Source organism: Eleutherodactylus coqui, chromosome 7 (assembly GCF_035609145.1).
Source record: "Eleutherodactylus coqui strain aEleCoq1 chromosome 7, aEleCoq1.hap1, whole genome shotgun sequence".
Classification (NCBI taxonomy): Eukaryota; Metazoa; Chordata; class Amphibia; order Anura; family Eleutherodactylidae; genus Eleutherodactylus; species Eleutherodactylus coqui.
Genome location: NC_089843.1, coordinates 155,241,101 through 155,260,858, shown reverse-complemented (window position 1 = coordinate 155,260,858; position 19,758 = coordinate 155,241,101). Strand labels below are relative to the sequence as shown.

Sequence of the window (19,758 nt, the reverse complement as noted above, 5' to 3'; positions counted from 1 at the left end):
GTACGTATGCATAGCATGACCGATACTCCTCTCATTCTATGCGTATACACAAATAGTCCCCAGGATGCATTCAGCGGTGGCTATGACAGCTGATAGAGGGGAGTGATGGGAAGGGTAAGTATGAGAGTCACCTACCTGGACTCGACAAGTCCGCTCCTATGAGCCTGTAAGTTTAAATTATGAGGCTCAAAGGAGCTGACAGACTCTTAAAAAAAAAAAGTGACATATTCCTATTGTGGCATATATAGCATCATGTTTTAATACCGTTGTATATATCCGTGCTCCAGCGGATGTTGTATATCAGGCCTATTTCCCCAGTGTTTCAGTGCTGCTAGTGGAGAACACAGTGTGATATATGGCACTTGGTACTCTACCACGTGAACTGGAATATGGCGCTAAATGGTAGTCTGTAATGTACACTGTCCACTGCAGGAGCGCCTCTTATATCAGAGTGCTACGTCACAGGCGTTCTCATTAGGCCTTTATGCTGAGCAGGTGGGGTTGGTATGCTATATAATCTGCTCAACCAAGTTTGCCATGGGCCCCCACAAGAACAGAAATGATGCTCCTTTTAGACGAGCCGATTCTCGTTTGAATGAGTGAAATAAACGACAAATGAAAAGTGACCGATCCTCATTCGTTATTCAGTCATTGGCTCACAATAATCGTAATTACATGTGGTAGGTATGGCAGTTTTTTTTTTGTTTTTTTTTAAGAGTGTTTTTCCTGATTCAGGACCCAACACGATTGATGGGTGCTTTTTTCGAAAGTACAAGGAGAAGCGTAGTTACTAGACAAGCAAAATACATAGGCTAAAAACAGTTTGGTTTTAATGCTCTAAGGGCTCCTTCACACTTGTGATACAATCACGCGATGCGAGAGTGAGTGAAGGCGCAGAATTATGAAACCAATGATTTTCAATGGTTTCATTCCGATTTGCAATGTTTTCAGTCATATGATGTGCGTTAAAAAAATCGCAGCATGCTCTATCTTTCTGTGTTAAATCTCCCATATTTCAATATGGAGCCTGCTTTTCATCACATCACAAAGCACAAACTTGCTATTTTCGTGCAATGCGTTTTTAATATTAGAATCTCCTATTGTCTATCGCGAGAAAAACGCATGCGAAAATCACAGGCGGCAGCGATGTTTTTGCAAGAAAAAGCATTGCTAACGCTCAGACATCTCATGAGCAAAATTAAGATTTTTTTTCTCAATTTTCTCGCAGCGATATCGCGATCGCCCGTGTGAAGGAGCCCTAAAAGCTACATACTGGTTGAATTCATTTATAGACCATAAGACCAAATGATGCTTATTCATTTACCTGCAGTTCTACAGCGGTCTAACACATACATAGTTAAAATGAGCAAGAATATTTTAATAATATTTTTTCTTAGGCGTCCCCCAAGACTGCCTGGGAGGAACCATTCTCGACAGCGGATGTTAGCTCTGAGCCTGGATCCAGTGCAGTTCTTTATGACGGTAATTCGTTGGAGAATATTTACAACCCTAACGAGCATCTTGTGGTGACCGCGCCATTGTGGATGTGAAGTTATAGTTGTCTGCCTGAAGGCTCATTCACACGGGCGGATGCAGTTTTCAGTCTGCGAATTCACGGACTCAAACTCTGCTTATTTATTGCGGATTTTGAACATTTCTTCAATTTCTTTTGGGCGTGCAATCACTGCGTATTTATGTGCGCAAAAAGATCACAACCAGATCTCATTGATTGTGTGCTTACATACGCAGTAAATGTACCCGTATCGTGCGTATTCACTGTATGCTTACGTATTCGCAGTCACTTCAATTGGCTATTCAGTGTGTAATATGCACAAAATAGGACATGCTGCTTTTGTTTTTTGTTTTTTTTTGTCATGCGATCAAAAATTGCGTGAAAAATGCACTTGTCAGAATACCCCAATGCAAATCAATAGGGATTCAGCACGGTATATACGCCCGTGTGAATGAGTCCTGATGCTGTACTTGAAAATAGAATAGATTGGTATTTTTTAGCACCTTTTACATTTAAGGCTAAATACAAGCCCATTTTACACAACGCAGATTTTGTGACTCAGTGTTTTTTCAATAATTGTTGATGATGTCCAAATTCTAACCCCATCCAATTCTATAATAACGCCGGCTGCACACAACCGGGTCAGATTCCGCATGTGGGGTCTCGCAGCGGAATCTGACCTTGTGCCCGTCCGGTGACCCCAAGTACCTGTCCGGATTCTTCTTATCTGTACTGTGGATGTGCCGGCCGGGGGAAAAGCAAAGTACAGATAATGTTGCGCCATCGCTGGGCGATGATGCGGATCCCGCGACCCTTCCACAATGATGATTGCGGAAGGGCCATGGGTCAGACTGCTTCCATTGACTTCAATGGAAGCTGTTCACATGGAATCCGCCTTCAAATAGAGCATGCTGCGTTTTTTTTTTTCCCCCGGTTCGTGGAAAATTGCAAATAATTTCGCTTTGTGGGCAGGAAAAAACGCTTTTTCATAGTATGATATGACAGGTATTTGTTGTGAAATACCCCTCCGGGTTCCACAATGCAAATCCAGCCGTGCGCAGGTGGCATATGGCAGATATTTATTAGCAACTCTCCAGAAATGAACCCAATAATATTTGAGTGGTATATTTGAGGAATCAATACCACTGAAAAAGGCAGAACAGACAAGGATGTGATGAAAACTCCGATGTAGCAGAAATAGGGCTACATGTGTTCTGTAGAAGCATGTGGATCCCAGGTATTATGGCTGTTGTCACTTGCAAATTTATTGGTTTTCCTGTGGATAATTAAACATATTGTATATACATATATTAATGCATAGAATTTGCACACAATGCTAGCACTTCTCTTACATTGTTTTACCCATAGTTGATTCCATGCAGAGTTGCAAACCTCAGTGGAGCATTCCAGAATCAGACTGTGATTGGGAATTGTCACAATGGTCATCAAGCAAATCTAATGAGGTCAGTAGGCTTTGCTCAGTAACATACTTTTGTGTTTTTTTGTTTAATTACTGTTTATGCCATGAGCATCCTCTATAGTATAAAATAGAGGGCTTCCATGTAAGGGAATTTTTATTTTTGTACCACGCCAATAGAATAGGATACAAATCTGGGAAAAATATTCTCTTATTGGTGTTGGTAGAAAAAGTTCCGGATGATTGTTTTACATTTTCTTGGTTATCTGTTTTTGCTTCTGTTTAGGTGAAAACGCCAACACAGAAACCATCTGAAAACGTACAACTTGGACAGGGCACCGTGCCTGAGACCTCTGCAGTCCAGTTACATGACTCCGCAGCTTCACTGGAACACAATTGTACGAGCTTCCTTCCTTACAGAGGTACAACGCAGGCAGTGTTTGTTTTTTCTTTGTCCCTTTTTCCATCAAAGAGCCATAACTTTCTTGCTTTGCAGTTGACATAGCCCTCCGTTGACAAGGAGATCTTGTCTTTTGCAGGATGGGTTGTATTTATTAGTAGCACCATTTAAGGGTTCCCTTCACACATTGCAAAAATGCTATTGTTTTTCCGCAGCAGAAACGGAAAAACCACAGCGGAAACATTTACTATTGAAGTGGACAGGATTAAAGCAAATCCTCTTCACATGTAGAGGGAAAAAAACAGCAGTGTTTCTGCTGTAACTGTACTGGTGTCTAACCTGCGGTTTTGCTGCAGAAATACTGCAACAAATCTGCAGCATTTCTGTGATGCATGAACGCAGCCTAAAGGGGTTTTCTCATTAAAGACATTTATTCCCTATGCAGAGGATATGGGGTAAATGTCTAATCAGTACATCTCTGGCTACTAGTGATCCCCAGACTGGTGCACCCAAGTGTCTCATATGAATGGAGCGATGGCACGCATGTGTATCCACCTCTCCATTCCCTTTTTTGGGACAAAAGGAGATTGCTATTCTGGATTCATCAATGGGGCAATCTCAACCTGCCTAAAGCCAATAAGGATGTTACCTTCATTAGTAAAACAGTCCGCATATGTGGAAGAATGATTTTAGCGTCGCACATAGTCAGTCATGTGTTTGACATGGAGCACTACATGACCGGAAATTACATGCCACTTCAAGAATGGTCATGCAGCGGTCCAGGCCAAAGAATATGGAGGCCAGAAAGATGCAAAAAACAGGAACATCAAGCATGGATACTAGTAATAGTAACATGCCTCAGAAAAATATTAATCAACCGAAGGTGGAGGAGATGCAGGTGTATAAGTGTGAATATGTGATGTGAATGGTTGTCGGGTGCATGGCCTGTACAAACACTAAAAATGTGTGGCCTCATAACTGAACCACAATTAGAGCAAATAAGATAAAAGCAGTGAAGTGAATGATAAGAAAATACTAATATAATGCTTGGGATTGCATAGCAATACTACCACATACCAGCCAGTAATGCCATTGCAGTGTAGAGAGAGAATAATTACTATTCCAACACACAAAGTACCGTGATGAACAGGATGTTTGGGAATTCAATTGGAAGATGATATACGTCTGAGCCGTAGAATGTTCTAGGTTTATCTGTAAAGACGCACTGAAACTAATTGCTAGTGTCTTGGTGTTCATTTCCCTCCTTTCTCATCCACCTTAATATCTTTACAGGTTGCCAACTTTTTCACTTACACCTCATCTCTTTTGATATCTTGCACTTACAGTTAAGATTACTGTAAAAAAAAACAGAATACAGTATATTTATATTTTTTTCACCCTTAGATTTTTTGGACTCCACTAAAATGTCCAACGTCCAATCCAGAGTTGTGAAAGAATTGACAGCAAAGTATGAGGTGGGCGATGCTGCACACAGCACCCCTAAAGCCGCGACGCCTGGTACCTTCTCATTAAGGAATGGCAGAAGCGTTGTGTCTCCAGAAATACAGCCAAGCAAATGGACCGTGTATCAGACTATTTCTTCTGGAAATTCACAAGATGAAGGCAAAGACGACAGTGATTTTTGTCCACAAACTGTATTTAAAAGGCAGAATGAAACAGATGGAATACTGAATAATGATATGGAACCGAATGCTTCATCTGATCTTGCCGGTTTAAAAGATAGACTTGGCTTCCATAAATGTAATGATACTGGATCAGGAGGTCAGAACCTTGCTAAAATCCTTACCCCATCTCATCTTCTCAAGCCTCTTGTAAGGAAAAAGAGTCTTCATTCACAAGACTCAGGAGATGAGCAGGTCTGCATCCCCAGAACAGCAACATTTATCATTTCATTGCTTCTTAGGGAGGAAAATAAGATTTATTAGTTCAGTGAAATATGACTTACTGTATATACATACAACCTATATGCCGTCATTACAGTATAGTTTATGTTATGCTCTGTAGACATCTTGTCTGGGCCTTCCGTTAGACGTATATGTGAGGAGTACTGCCTGGTATATTCCTTCAACAGAAGGCTTTGACTTGCACCTCTGTATCCACACTGGCATATGACGCCAATTTGTTTGTGGGATGCCTCTGCATAGAAAAGTAGTTGAACACACTTTTCTATATTGTCAAATAAATCCATAAGTAATATTAATGTCTTTTCATGTTCTGCTTATGTTAATGCTGCCTTGAATATATATCCTTATTACTGTAGATTTTGCTGTCCTGTGAACTTGGATTTCCATGCAGGCAGACCGTTCTATCTTCATCAGTTCCTAAAAGAGAAGTATATATTCCAGCTTTCTTCAAGTCGTCGGCACATTACAAGCAGGTCTTCAGCGCTTGCCTTGCAGGTGGGTGAAGGATTTTGTCGTTTACGTATTTGGCATATTGTACCTAAGATATAAATTCTGTTTAGAAACTGGATGTACGGTCAGTTAGGGCTAATGCCCACAGACGGATTTCTGATGCGTGAAACGCGGCGAAAATCTGTGGCGTTATTCCGTAGCCATTAGCTTCTATTGAACCTAATAGCGCAATATTCACGCTGTGGAATTCTACCGCGGAATTCCATAGCGTGAAACAAACTGCGGCATGTTCTTATTGCTGTAGAAAAACGTGCGGCCAGCTTCCATTGTAGTCAATGGAAGCCGGCCGTCACGCGATACTTCCGCTGTGAGCACAGGGAAGTATCACTTCACGCGGAGAGGAGACACCTTGTGATTATGTGTCATCGCCCACTGCTGGCACGTCATGCGCTGAACTGGACATGCATGCCGGCTCGCCAGACAGAACTCGCGCAGCGGATCCAAGAGGTGAGTATGGCGTCTTTAGTGGGCGCCATGTCAGACTCCGCTGCGATATTCCGCTGGCGGAGTCCGACACGGCCATGGGCACGAGGCCTTATATACTAAAGAGGATATTCTTGTTACAACAAAAAATGTTTGTTAATCATATTGGGGAAAGATATATTTTCTGTATTGATTCCTAAAGTCCTCTGCTTGCTTACCCCCAAGGGATACAAATCTGTCCTGGTCATGTGATGGTCTCGCATGTATGTATATTATTATCTCAGCTGTGTCTTTCAATGAATTGTTCATCTATGTGCCCATCACATGACCAGGGCAGATTTGCATCCTCTGAACATAAACCATGAAGATTCTCATTGAATTATTGCAAGCAAAGAATTTGCAAGCCTTGAGGACTTCATATATTGAATATGTGTTATTTACTGAAACCATAAAATCCCTTTAAGGCTGATAGTTCCACATTTCTGTCCATCTTTAGAAATAAAATTGGACTATAATTGGCAGTGGGTTTCATAAGTAAGCCAAGATATGCACTATTAACTTATATGACCTTTACATTAGAAAATGACATTAATTGTGATTGGCGAGATCTGACCAGAGGGATTCCCACCAGTTCTAAGCATGAGGGGGCTCTGGTGCTCACTGTTTGTAGAAGAGGGGGCTGGTGCTGTCTATCTGCTTTTCAAATGCAACATCAAAATGTTGTTTTCCTCTGTGGACATTTGTTGTACCTTAGTATGACCTGCAGGTGTCACTGTTACATTTGGAACTTTGTGTCCACACTGTTGCAAATAATAACCTAAATGAGTTCACAAGCCACAAAAATAAAGTGCACCAATTCTGTTGTTCCGCATGCTGTCACAGTGTGATAAATACTATTACAGACACAAACACACAAACACACACACACATGTATATATTTAGAAAATATCACAATAAAGTCCTGCAGTGATGACGTTATGCCATGATGTCATGTACATCGTTCAGGTGACCAAAGTGGGCAATAAGTGAGGCCTACCTGTACAACATGTACGTGACATCAGCTCTGTAGGTCCGACAGGGAGCATTGCTGCTGAAGCCATAGGGCATTTAGTGGGGGAGTAATGACTATTTTATCAGAATAATACATTTCCTGCTCCTAGCCCATTTTTTTTGCAAAAGGGTAAAAGTTTTAAATTAGCAATAATATTTTTCCTTTTTCTATGCAGAACATTTAAATGTAATAATGTACGAACTCTCACAGCGACTACACAAAGCTTTCTCCAAAGTTGACATTTCTTTCTACACTTCACACGGAGAGGAGACACATCGGAAAGATAATGCTGCTCCCCTCTGTCTACACCAACAGCCAGCTAAACTTGTAATGGTCAGAAAAGAAGGCCCAAACAAGGTAAAGTGATGCTTATTGGATTGAATTAGGAGTATAGATTATGTTAAAGATCAGTTCTACCTAAGCTCAGACAACTGCCAGTAAATATCAGTATTTGACACATTTGTTGAGTTTGTTTCTGCTTTCAAGTGACAACAGAAAATGGCCGTAATAACACATCACAAAGGGGTTAACAATTATCGAGGAGCAGTGGTGGTTGTCAACCTGCTTTTCTAGAAGCAAACAGGGTGTGTCCACACAGCGTTTTTGACGTAATTTGATATGGAATCCAAGCCGATTCGAAGTCTGCATCCTGAAGTGCCCCATTGGTTTTAATGGGAATATACACTATGGCAGGAATTTCTTGCACATGTAGATTTGAAAGCTGTGTGCACAAAAAAAGAGATATGCCTCTTCTTAACTCAGATTTGGCTTGTGAATTTTTGCCTGCATCGCATGAAAATCAACATCAGATCTCCGCAGCAGCCATGAAGATACTTCTGACACAGATTTTCATCAAAATCCACATTGCAAGAAATTGACACAGAGTAAGGGCTGACTCAGACAAGCGTATGTTTGCTGTGTGTAATACAGGGTGCTAAAAATCAGTGGTTTAGGTAGGCCTCATGCCCACGGCCGTGGCGGACTCCGCTAGCAAAATACTAGAGTCTGCCACGCCCCCCCCCCCAAACTCCATACTTCCCTCCCAGGAGCCGGCACCATATTCGTGTCCCTCGAGGCAGCTCGCATGCGCAATACAGCGCATGATGCAGTCGGCTGTGGTAGGGCGGGGACGCGTATTCACACGATACTTACGTTGTGCTACAATGGAAGCCGCCGCGCGTATTTCCGCAGCAGTTAAGCATGCTGCGGAATTCCCTGGTGGAATTCTGCAGCGTGAACATTTGAGCTATTAGGTTCAGTAGAACTTAATAGCTGCCTCATAATTCCGCGGATTTTCGCCAAGTAAAACACGGCAGAAATCCGGCCATGGGCATTAGCCCTAACTTTGGGCCATTCAGACCTGCGTTTTTCTTACGCACATGAAAAATGCAACATATCCTACTTTAGTGCGTATTATGCGCATCGTAGGGTGGAAGTGTTTAAAATACACAGTAAATACACATTCTACATGTATATTTACTGCTTAATATGCAGCAACCATGCGCCTGTCAGAATGAGGCCTAATGCCCTGTGAACATAGCCTTAATCACTAAAAGGAGGTATAGACTTTCCCAGCAAGATCTCTAAGCTGAGAGACCCAGAGTACTCCCCACGGCAGGCATTCTGTTTGCAACATGATATAAGGCAGGTGTAGTTGCGTCTTCATGGAGATGCAACGTGGCCCGTGGCTGGAGTCAGGTCACTCTCAGTTGGAAGCAGAGGTCCGACGATGGAGCGGGGTGAGGTAAGATTTAATGTGTTTGTTTCTAATTATTTCTTTCATGTTCACTACATCCTAAGAGAAAAGATCTTTACATATATTTTTATAAAAAACGTTGAGGTGCTAACACTTATATTGCCTGTCTATATTAGGGTCGCTTCTTTTATGCCTGCGATGCACCCAAAGCCAGTCAATGTAAGTTCTTTAAATGGCTGCATGAAGTGAAGGGGACACCTACAGAGAGGGACAGACATGAATCCAGAATGGTCATAGCAGATATGAAAAGTCTGTCCAACTACATGAGATGTCAGAGCATAGGCCTGTATGAGGAGAGCCAGCTCATTATTAGGTATGTGCTAATTGGCCATTTTAGTAATGCATTAGCTTCTGAGTCAAACATTCCCATCAGGTCTTAGAGATTAGGAAAATCCCATTGGAAATTGTATTATAATATCTGTAATTTTTTTTGTTCTGTTTTAAAGAAACACTTATTAAACGGAAGCCCAAAACATACAATGTATCAGAGCATTATCAGTGATACAGTCCAATGCACGGAGAAGAAACATTAGAGCATACAATAAGTGAAGGCATTGTAACCAGGTTTATGAAAATAAACTCTCAGCTTTCAGATATTGTTTCCATTACTGTTTATGTAGTACAAAACAAAGGTAAAATCTCCTAACCGAGGAGTCTGGACTTAAAGGGGTTGTCTCGCGGCGAAAGCGAAAAAAAATTTTTCACTTACCCCTGCATTCTGCCCTGTTAAAAAGAAAGCATAGGTTAGTTTTTAAAAAGCACATTGCACTTACCTGCATCAGCGTTCTGCAGCTTCTTCTATTCTTCTTTTAAAGATGGCGCCGCTGGTCTTCTCCCACGGTGGACCACGGGTCTTCTCCCATGGTGCACTGTGGATTTTCTTCTCCTTCTTTGCGTTCCATTGCCGATTCCAGCCTCCTGATTGGCTGGAATTGGCACACGTGACGGGGCGGAGCTACGATGACGACGCGGTGAGCAGCTCTCCCGCACGAGCGGCCCCATTCACCAGGCAGAAGACCGCACAGCGCAAGCGCGTCTAAAAAAGCAAGAAGCCAGCGAAATTAGACGGAGCCATAGAGACGGGGACGCCAGCAACGGAGCAGGTAAGTGAATAACTTCTGTATGGCTCATATTTAATGCACGATGTATATTACAAAGTGCATTAATATGGCCATACAGAAGTGTATAACCCCACTTGATTTCGCGAGACAACCCCTTTAACAGGGGGAAAAACAACACAAACCCTCACAATGCGACATAGAAGAGAGGATCAAGGAAATGGGAGTTTATCAAACTGGTGCATTTATACATTAATTCAGCCTATACCAGTTAGACAGACACCTCCATAGCTGTTGCAGGACAATTTGTCCAGCGCCCCCAGATTTTATTGAATGTTTCAGGGCAACCTCTGGCTAAGTACGTGAAGGGTACTGCACTATTAACTACCCAAGCAGCCCTAGTTGGCTTCTTGGGGTGCTTCCAATGAAACAGGATCACCTCTTTAGCATAGAAGAGCAAGAGCTTGTACAAAGTGCGCATGGCCGCAGTTGCTGGGATATCACTCACAAGCCCAAAGAGACAGACCTTGGGGAGCATGATGTTTGGGACCGCATATAAGACTGTAAATGCAAGGACATTGCACAAGTAATCCTGTAAGATACTGCATTCCCATAACATGTGCATAATGGTCTCCTCACCAGTCAAACACCGCAGGCAAGTTGCTGAAGGAGACAAACACATTGCATGTAAACAGGAAAGAGTATAGTAGATTCTATGCACAAATGTAACCGGTACTAGCTTATCTCTAACATTGACCAAAGGGGGGCCAGAACCAGCCAATACATCCCCATCATCCTCCTTGTCCAAATCTGAAGGGTTGTTGTCTCCTTAATGGAGCAAACTTTGGACTAGATGACTATAGAGAGAGATTTCACAAGATTAGACATGTACACTAAGCCCTCCAGGGGAGTCAGGGAAAGGGGAATTGTCAGACCATTATACTGGGCTTCAGCAGCATGCTGCAGTTGACAGTACCGGAGGTAGAAATTAGCTGGTATATTATAATTTAACTGAACTGCAGTTATAAAAACGTGCAGGATGTGCCTTCAATTACTACATCAGAAAGAACAGATATACCTTGGAGCCTACAGAATGCAGATTCTCTGAATCACCCCCTCCCCTCCCCACCCCACATCCCAATTTACTGGAAGTCAAAGAGTTTCTAATTTAACCCTAAGAGGGGAACCTCTCCATAGTATATGGAGTACAGTCTGGTGGAGGGCATCAAAAAAATTCTTAAAAACCAGAGCAGGGGAATTATGGAAAACATATAGAAACTTGGGCATTAATTACATACAGTAAATGAATTCAGCTTACAAGAGTTAAAGGAAGAGAGAGCCACCGTGCAGCCAGCTCCTTAGCCCAATTCAAAAGGGGAGGCAGATTGGTGTCATAGAATGTAGAAACTTGCTTAGTTACCCATATACCAAGGTAAGTCTTCTGATTTACCCAACTCAGTAGAAAAAATGGGAGAGCAGAGCCAATGCCAGGTCCGCAATATCTGTAATTTTTATTATCAAACTCTTATGAATTTTAGCAATCCGCATGTTTTCTAAACCTTTATTACTTGTGTAACAAATGCATCCATTAGAACATGTGGCACAATAACCACATGGAACTAGAGCAGTTATATTACAGGGGTTAAAATGATGTGTCTTCTAATGTGTAGCAGTTATAATTTCCATTTTTTCATTCATTTATAATGAAAAACGTTTGGTACCCTGTTAGCAAGTAGACCAAAATCTGATTACTCCCAGCAAGAGAAACCACGTAATCTTGTAGATCTGATACCTTTTAATGGCTAACAAAAATATATGATGTTATTGCCAGCTTTCATACCAACACAGGGTTTTGCTTCAGGCTTAAATGAAATAGATCCAAAGAGGCAGGCATACTTATACACACATACTTATGACAAGGCACAGACATGGATGTGATTAATTTGCAAGAATACTACAACAGAAACACAAACCTCTTTAAATGGTCACTGATAAGGGAGTGAAGGTTTTATGGTCCCTGAATTAGTGATAGGGGGTCCCCAGACCAGCAGTGTTATCTGTGTTTCTTTGTGGTCTTCCTTAGTATCTCTAGTTGCAGATTGTAGGTCACTACTAGAGGTACACAATTGTTTCTTTCCTTCTCTGTGTATCAGAGTAGTTGAATCCTGGGTATCCTCGTGGCTCTGGTGATTTGGTCCTCAATTGAGGTGGGATGGTAGCCCTGATTTAAAATGCCATTTTAAGATGGTATAAATGTTCCTCTCTGTCTGTTGTGTTGGAGCAGATCCAGTTGTATCTGATGGCCTGGCTGTAAACGATGCACTTTTTGATGTGTTTAGGATGGAAACTGTCCCATCTGACGTATGTGGGCCGATCAATCGGTTTCGGGTATAGGGATGTCTGTATTGAATTTTTTTGAAATTTTTATGGAGGTGTCCAAAAAGTTGATTTCTGTATACGAGTAGCTTAATGTCAGGTTTATGGTGGGGTGGAATGCATTGAATCTCTCATGGAATTTTACTAGTTCTTGTTCGGTGTTGGTCCAGATAATTATAATGTCATCGATGTAGTGGAAGTAGGCCAGTGGTTTGCTGGGGCAGGAGGCCAGAGAGTCACTCTCCAGTTTTGCAATGAAAAGGGTGGCATATTACGCCATCCTGGCCACCATGGATATGGAATCCTTATACTCCAACATCCCACTTGAAAATGGGCTGACTGCCTGCCAGACATACCTTGAGGCCAATGGTTTTGCCTCTGAATCCGTGTTACAACTCTCAAGATTCACTCTCACACACAATTATTTCAACTTTGGCAAAGAGATATACCTGCAACTCACAGGGACTGCCATGGGCAGTAAAATGGCACCACAATATGCTAACCTTTTCATGGCAAAACTGGAGAGTGACTTTTTGGCCTCCTGCCCCAACAAACCATTGGTCTACTTCCGCTACATTGATGACTTCATATTCATCATCTCGACCAACACCGAACAAGAACTAATCAAATTCCATGAGAGATTCAATGCATTCCACCCCACCATAAACCTGACATTAAGCTACTCGTATACAGAAATCAACTTTTTGGACACAACCATAAAAATTTCAAACAACTCAATACAGACATTCCTATATGGAAAACCGATTGATCGGCCTACATACCTCAGATGGGACAGTTCCCACCCTAAACACACCAAAAAGTCCATTGTCTACAGCCAGGACATTAGATACAACCAGATCTGCTCCAACCCAACAGACAGAGAGGAACATTTATACCATCTTCAAAGGACTTTTATAAATCAGGGCTGCCATCCCACCTCAATTGATGATCAAATCACCGGAGCCGCCAGGATACCCTGAAATCAACTACTCCGATACAAGAAGAAGGACAGAAACAATCATGTAACTCTAATAGTGACCTACAGTCCCCAACTAGAGGTACTAAGGAAAACCACGAAGAAACTCCATCATACCCTACACAAGGATGACCGTCTGAAAACCATATTCCTGGACCCTCCCCTCCTGTGTTATAGGCAACCTCCGAATTTGAGGAACTTTATCACGTGCATTGCCCTCGGACACGTGATTTGGGCATTGTAATGTATTCTACTAAATATGGCCGGAACGTGTCGGCATTCTCTGCTTTTGTATATGTGTGTGGGGTGCTTTTTTGCTTTATAAACTTTTCAGTTTTACCATAGGAATTGTGACTCTATGACCCCTCTTACTTCCCTGAACTTCCCCAAAGTACATTAACATCAAGATTTTGTGTTGTTTCTTGGGTGCACTGTCTGTGCACTATCAGGGGATTCAAAACCCAACCCAGTACTAACATAAACTGGAAGCCCCCGTTACATATTTGCGGCAGGCACTGGAAATACTCTTATACTTATTTGTTAAAGAAATAAAACTAAGATGATAATGATAATTCTTATTTGGCTATCAGGTGGAAACGTTACATGGAAGGTAACTAAGTTCCCTTCAGTTGCTACTTGTAAACAAATACATTTGCCCCATCATTTTTTAAATCCGAATAAACTTGGTTTTGAGTGTCTCTGAATAATTCTCTGCACGTTACTTTTTACAGAAAGATGTCGAGCTTTCCAAAAAGACAATATGGCAAATTTTCTAAATTCGCCATTGATTCAGAACTTGGAGGGGAATCGAAAACAAAACTGTATCTTAAGCTGAGAAGAAAAGATAATTCATCTACTTATAGCAAAGGTGACAAAGTGTGAATGTGTCGCTGCATCTGATGGCCGGAATGATTAATATATTTGATTTATTATGTTATGGTGGTTAAAGCATAAAAAGACATTATTGTTTGTAATGGGCAATATAGCTTACTTCGGTATTTTACATGATGTGAATATTTGTAATAGGGTGCATGGAAATGTTCACCATTTTTTTAAGCAGGGCTGTTATCATATCCTTGGATATAACCTGGAAAGTTCACTGGTCTGCCCTAAACAGCATTTCGCCCATCAGTTATGTGTAAATCCTTTTCATTTTGAGGCTGAATTGTTCTATATAACTGCACTATTTATAATCACCTAATTTATCACTTTTTCAGATGATCTCTGGGTTGTTTCAAAGACCCTGAACTTTGATCCGCAGGATACATTCATTGCTTGCAGTGTTTTCTTTGGACCCTCCGCTAACAATGAAATAGAGATTTCACCTTTGAAAGGATACAGTCCATCCAACTGGCCGTCAAATAGTACGTCAGCACTACACAGAGAAATAGCAAAATCATTCACATAAGCTTCTCCATAATATGTGTAAATTGTAAGATGTATACCATCTTTTTTACATTTTCCTGAATGACATCTAGAAGGTCATCCCTGGTCATCATCTGATGAATGACTGGATGATATATCGGTTTGTACTGCTGCAGACTAGATAGGCAGGACTACAACTTTGACAGTACTAGTGGAGAGAGTACTTACATGTTTATCAGGCTCTTGACATGTTAGAGACAAACGAAGCAGATTTATGAAAACTGTCTAGGAGAAAAACTGTATTTCTTGTCCAAAGTAACGAATCATAAAGCAGATTTCATTTTTCAAGAGCACTATGGGGAATGAAAGCTGCGCTGTGATTGGTTGCTATAGGCAAAAAAGACGGTTTTTCTTTTAGACAGTTTCATAAATCTCCCTATTTGGGAGAAACAGCTGACCTTTTAATTTTCTAAGGGCCCTTTTACACGTTAGGATGAGTTGTTTTTACAATTAATGTTAGGTATAAATGCCTGCAGCAACCAAATGATCAGCGATAAATCGTTAGATGATCGCTTATTGGATCTTTCATCTGGACCTAAAAATCACAGTTAATCTGCTGTAAACCCTTTTATGTAAACAGGCGTCTTATCGATTTGCTGAATTTCTTCTTTTAAGAAAGCAGAGGAAGGTTATGATCCAATGAACCATCAAAATTATGCAATTATTGTTCAATTCCAAGAGAACTATATACTATCACTACTTCACAGCTGGTCTCGTGCTCGTTCCAATTTATCTTGCTGTGTAAAAGTTATAAACACAAGATCGCCTAATTGTTTGCTTTGGACATTAGTTTGTGTTTCAGGCTCTCCTGTCACATTAAAGGAGTATTCTCATAAGTGGGCAGCTTGGTGACTCAGTGGTCAGCGCCATTGCCTTGCGCTAGGTTTAAATACAACAAAGGACAACATCCACATGCAGTTTGGCTCTGGTGCGTGTGGATCTGAAATTAGGCAAATTATATTCTGAGCCCCATTGGGGACAGGGATTGATATGAGTGATGACAATCTCTGTACAGTGCTGAGGAATACGCTGGCACTATAGAAATAAATGATGGCATATTGCTTTGATAGGTGATAACATTCTTATAAGATGAGGGTTCAACTCATCCCCAAAACAAAATCAGTGAAGTCCAATTGACTTTTGTCTTGTACAAGGGTCAGCCACTGTGCAGGGAATTGCAATGCAGCTCCATTCCAGTGGATGGCAGTGTGTTGCATTTCCTTGCACAGCAGTTGGCTGGTAAACACCGTGAAGGACTGACAGCGCTTCGGTGGCACTACAGCAAATTTATTCTGGGGATCGTGAGAGACTTGGCAGCTGGACTCCCACGACCAGGAAGTGATGCTTCATCCTAGGGAAAAGCTATTGTGGGAACTATTGTCAAAACCTTTTAGTGCCGTTGTGGTGTAATACATATATTTACATTTATTTGCACATACATGTTAAACTCTTTTATAGCTGTCAGTGCACATTTGAATTGCCCTCAGCATATTTGAGAGTAAAAAAAACCAAATAGAAAAACTCCAAACGGCTCAGTAAAATTATTAAATTGCTCCCCCTGACACGGGAGCCGGAATAATGCATCCAAAATGTAGTTTACAAGCAGGAAGTAAAGCAACAGCATTAAAAAGTACTTGTGTGCCATGGTCTTAAAACCATTTGTCCACTCAATTGGTTGTCCATTTGTCCACTCAATTGGTTGTGATTGAGCCTTCCTATCATATATGTAGCCATTAGTTAAAGGGGTATTCCAGGACAATAAAAAATTATAAAGGGTTAAAATGAAGAAAAATTGAATACTCACTTTTCCCAGCAGCTGCCTGTCCAGCGCTGAAGCCCAAGTGCAGGGAACCCAGAAGAAGCACTAAGCGGTCATCGTGACCACTCAGCCACTCTCAGACTTCAGCGGCCATAGAAGAATCACCGCTGAAGCTTGCGAGTGGCTGAGCGTTCACATGTATGATGAATGGCACATGACCGCCCGGTGCTTCTTCTGGTTTCCCTGCAGCAGGCACTTGGGCTGCAGTGCTGGACGAGGAGCCGCTGAGATAGTGGAGTATTCAATTTCTCTTTATTTTCTCCTTTTATAATATTTTTTAATGTACCGGCAAACTCCTTTAAAGACAATTAGGTAATGACTGTTTCTTTTGCAGTGGTGGTCCACGCACTACTGATCTGCAATGCGAGTACAGAACTGACCTCTTTGAGAAATATACAGAAGCACTTTAACCCGCCTTCACTGCCTATAATGCCTCATCTTCTCACAATGTAAGTAAACCCATTATGGAGACACCGTGTCCTCCCAACGATATGATGGCAGCTTCCCTTGGTAAGAAGAATTAGTGCTGTTGAGAGCTTTTCAATTCCTCTATATGTATGTAGAATGCATGTTCTGTTACGTTCCGTAATCCCATACAGTTTTACATCCTGCTAATCTCACATTCAATACAATGTATGACAATCACTCAGTTATTTGTTACTCTGTTTCACTGATTGCAGGTCTTCTAAATCTGAGAAGCCAATAAAAATTCCTAGAGGAAAGTTCAAACCACCTGCAATCACTGCTAAAGCCTCCAGCCAATGTAATATTGCAGATCATACATTTGTGGTGAATGTAGCAAGGGAAATGATCACAAGGTTTTGTTTGAATGAAGACCAAGCCACAGCTTTACTGCAAATAGCACATATGATGGCTAGCTCTGATGATCCCCAGGGGCCCCAGTCTGCCCCCATTACAATCATTCACGGTAAGAGAAAAATTAAAACCTGCCACATATTACAAGAAGATCTGTTTTGTAAACTACTACCCAAATTCCCAAAAAGTTGTGTAAAATATAAATAAATGTAAAGAAAAAAAAGAATGCAATGGTTCGGAAGTCTCATATAAGCATATTGTATTCACAGTAGAACATAGAACATATCAGAAGGGGAAAGTGAGACAATATTTAATTTCATTTAAAAAAATTAACTCATTTGAAATTGATAGCAGCAAAACTTCTCCAAAAAGTTAGTTTGGGGCCGTGTCTACCATTATGTAGCACCCCCTCATCTTTTTACAACAGTCTGCAAACATCTGGCAAGTGAGGAGACCATTCTGGAGTTTTGGGAGAGGAATGTTCTCCCATTCTTGTCTGATGGAGGATTCTAGGTGCTCAACAGCTTTGGGTCTTCTTTGCCAGATTTTCTGTTCCATAATGTGCCAAATGTTTTCTATTGATGAAAGGTCTGGACTGCAGGCGGCCAATTCAGCACCTGGACTCTCTTCTTCTGTGAAGCCATACTGTTGTAATGGATGCAGTATGTGGTTTAGTGTTGTCTTACTGAAATATGCAACGTTTCGACCCTCTCGGGGTCTTTATCAAGCAGTATCGATATTATATGCCTGATATGCTGTCACTTCCCTTGTTGAATGACGTGCATTAAGGATCTAGAGCAGGGGTGGGCAATTAATTTTCCCATGGGGCCACATGAGAAATTGGAATGGTTTTAGAGGGCCAGACCAACATACGAAGGCTCCATGCACATTGCCTTAATGGGGCCGTATTCCAGCCGCCCGATTTGCGGCCAGAATACGGCCACCATTGAAAATGAATGGCGCTGTAATACGGCGCGGTGAACACCCGGTGTTTCACCCCGTTTTACGGCGCGGCCCCCGTGTCTGCCAATGGAGAGGGGAGCGGTAAGGAGCACTCCCATCTCCACTCAGAAGTTACAGTGGCATCACTTAGGGCTCATGTCCACGGGGAAAAGAAGAATTAAAATCCGCAGCGGATTTTAACTCTTCTCCCGCGCGCGGATCCGCACCCCATAGGGATGCATTGACCACCCGCGGGTAGATAAATACCCGCGGATCGTCAATAAAAGTGATTTAAAAAAAAATGGAGCATGAAAAAATCTGGACCATGCTCCATTTTCATGCAGGTCTCCCGCGGGGACGGCTCCCGCGGGCTTCTATTGAAGCCTATGGAAGCCGTCCGGATCCGCGGGACACAAAAATCACATTTTACTTACCCGCTCCGGTTCTTCTCTTCGGCGCCGCGCCATCCTCTCTCAGCCGCGGCCGGATCATTTTGCTTCGGCCCGGCGCATGCGCAGGGCACGTCACCGACGTCATCGTGCACATCCGCCGAGCCGAAGAATGAAGATCCGGCCGCGACGAGAGAAGATGACGCCGCCGCGAAGAGAAGAAACGGAGCGGATGGGAGGTGAGTTTATTGTCATTTATTTGTATTTTCAGCGCTCATGTCCGCGGGGCAGGAGGGACCCGCTGCAGATTCTACATGTAGAATCCGTAGCGGGCCCGATTTTCCCCGTGGACATGAGCACCGGACTCATTGGTGAGTCACCAGGACACTCTTTGCGGGCCGGTCCGAGCTATTCAGTGGGCCGGATGTGGCCCGCGGGCCGTGCTTTGCCCAGGTCTGATCTAGAGGGTCATTTGTTTGGTGGACGCACCTTGAAGAGTGCTGCGGATTAACTATATTATATTACTGAAATATGCAAGGCCTTTCAAGATGTGTAAGCTGCTCATGTCATAGGCACTAATGCAACACCATATCATCAGACATGCAGGCTTTTGAACTGTGTGCTGCTAACAACATGTTCCCTCTCCTCTTGGGTCCGCAGGACACGGCGTCTATGGTTTCCAAAAATAATTTCCAATTTTGATACATCTGACCACAGAACAGTTTTTCATTTTGTCTCAGTCTATTTTAAATGAGCTTTGGCCCAGAAAACACAGCAGCGTTTTTGGATTGTGTTGATATATGGCTTCTTCTTTGCATGATACAGGGATTTCTGGAAGTGTTCCTGTTTTTAATGCAGTGCCGCCTGAGGGCCCGGAGATCTCGAGCATACAATATTGACAGTCGGCCTTCTCCCTCGTGTACATGAATTTCTCCATATGCTCTGAATCTCTTGATGATATT

General features: G+C 42.2%; 1 protein-coding gene across 1 annotated transcript in view; it reads left to right on the top strand.

Moving 5' to 3' along the window:
- The window catches only part of ZGRF1 (zinc finger GRF-type containing 1), a 63,729-nt gene that overhangs the window by 23,895 nt on the left and 20,076 nt on the right, over positions 1-19,758 (top strand). Inside the window, exons 10-20 of the mRNA XM_066573841.1 lie at positions 1,398-1,482; positions 2,882-2,976; positions 3,217-3,352; positions 4,735-5,207; positions 5,612-5,750; positions 7,415-7,596; positions 9,112-9,308; positions 14,137-14,273; positions 14,623-14,769; positions 16,984-17,098; positions 17,330-17,577. Coding sequence (XP_066429938.1) covers positions 1,398-1,482; positions 2,882-2,976; positions 3,217-3,352; positions 4,735-5,207; positions 5,612-5,750; positions 7,415-7,596; positions 9,112-9,308; positions 14,137-14,273; positions 14,623-14,769; positions 16,984-17,098; positions 17,330-17,577 — 1,954 coding nt within the window. The remainder of the gene's footprint in view (positions 1-1,397; positions 1,483-2,881; positions 2,977-3,216; positions 3,353-4,734; positions 5,208-5,611; positions 5,751-7,414; positions 7,597-9,111; positions 9,309-14,136; positions 14,274-14,622; positions 14,770-16,983; positions 17,099-17,329; positions 17,578-19,758) is intronic.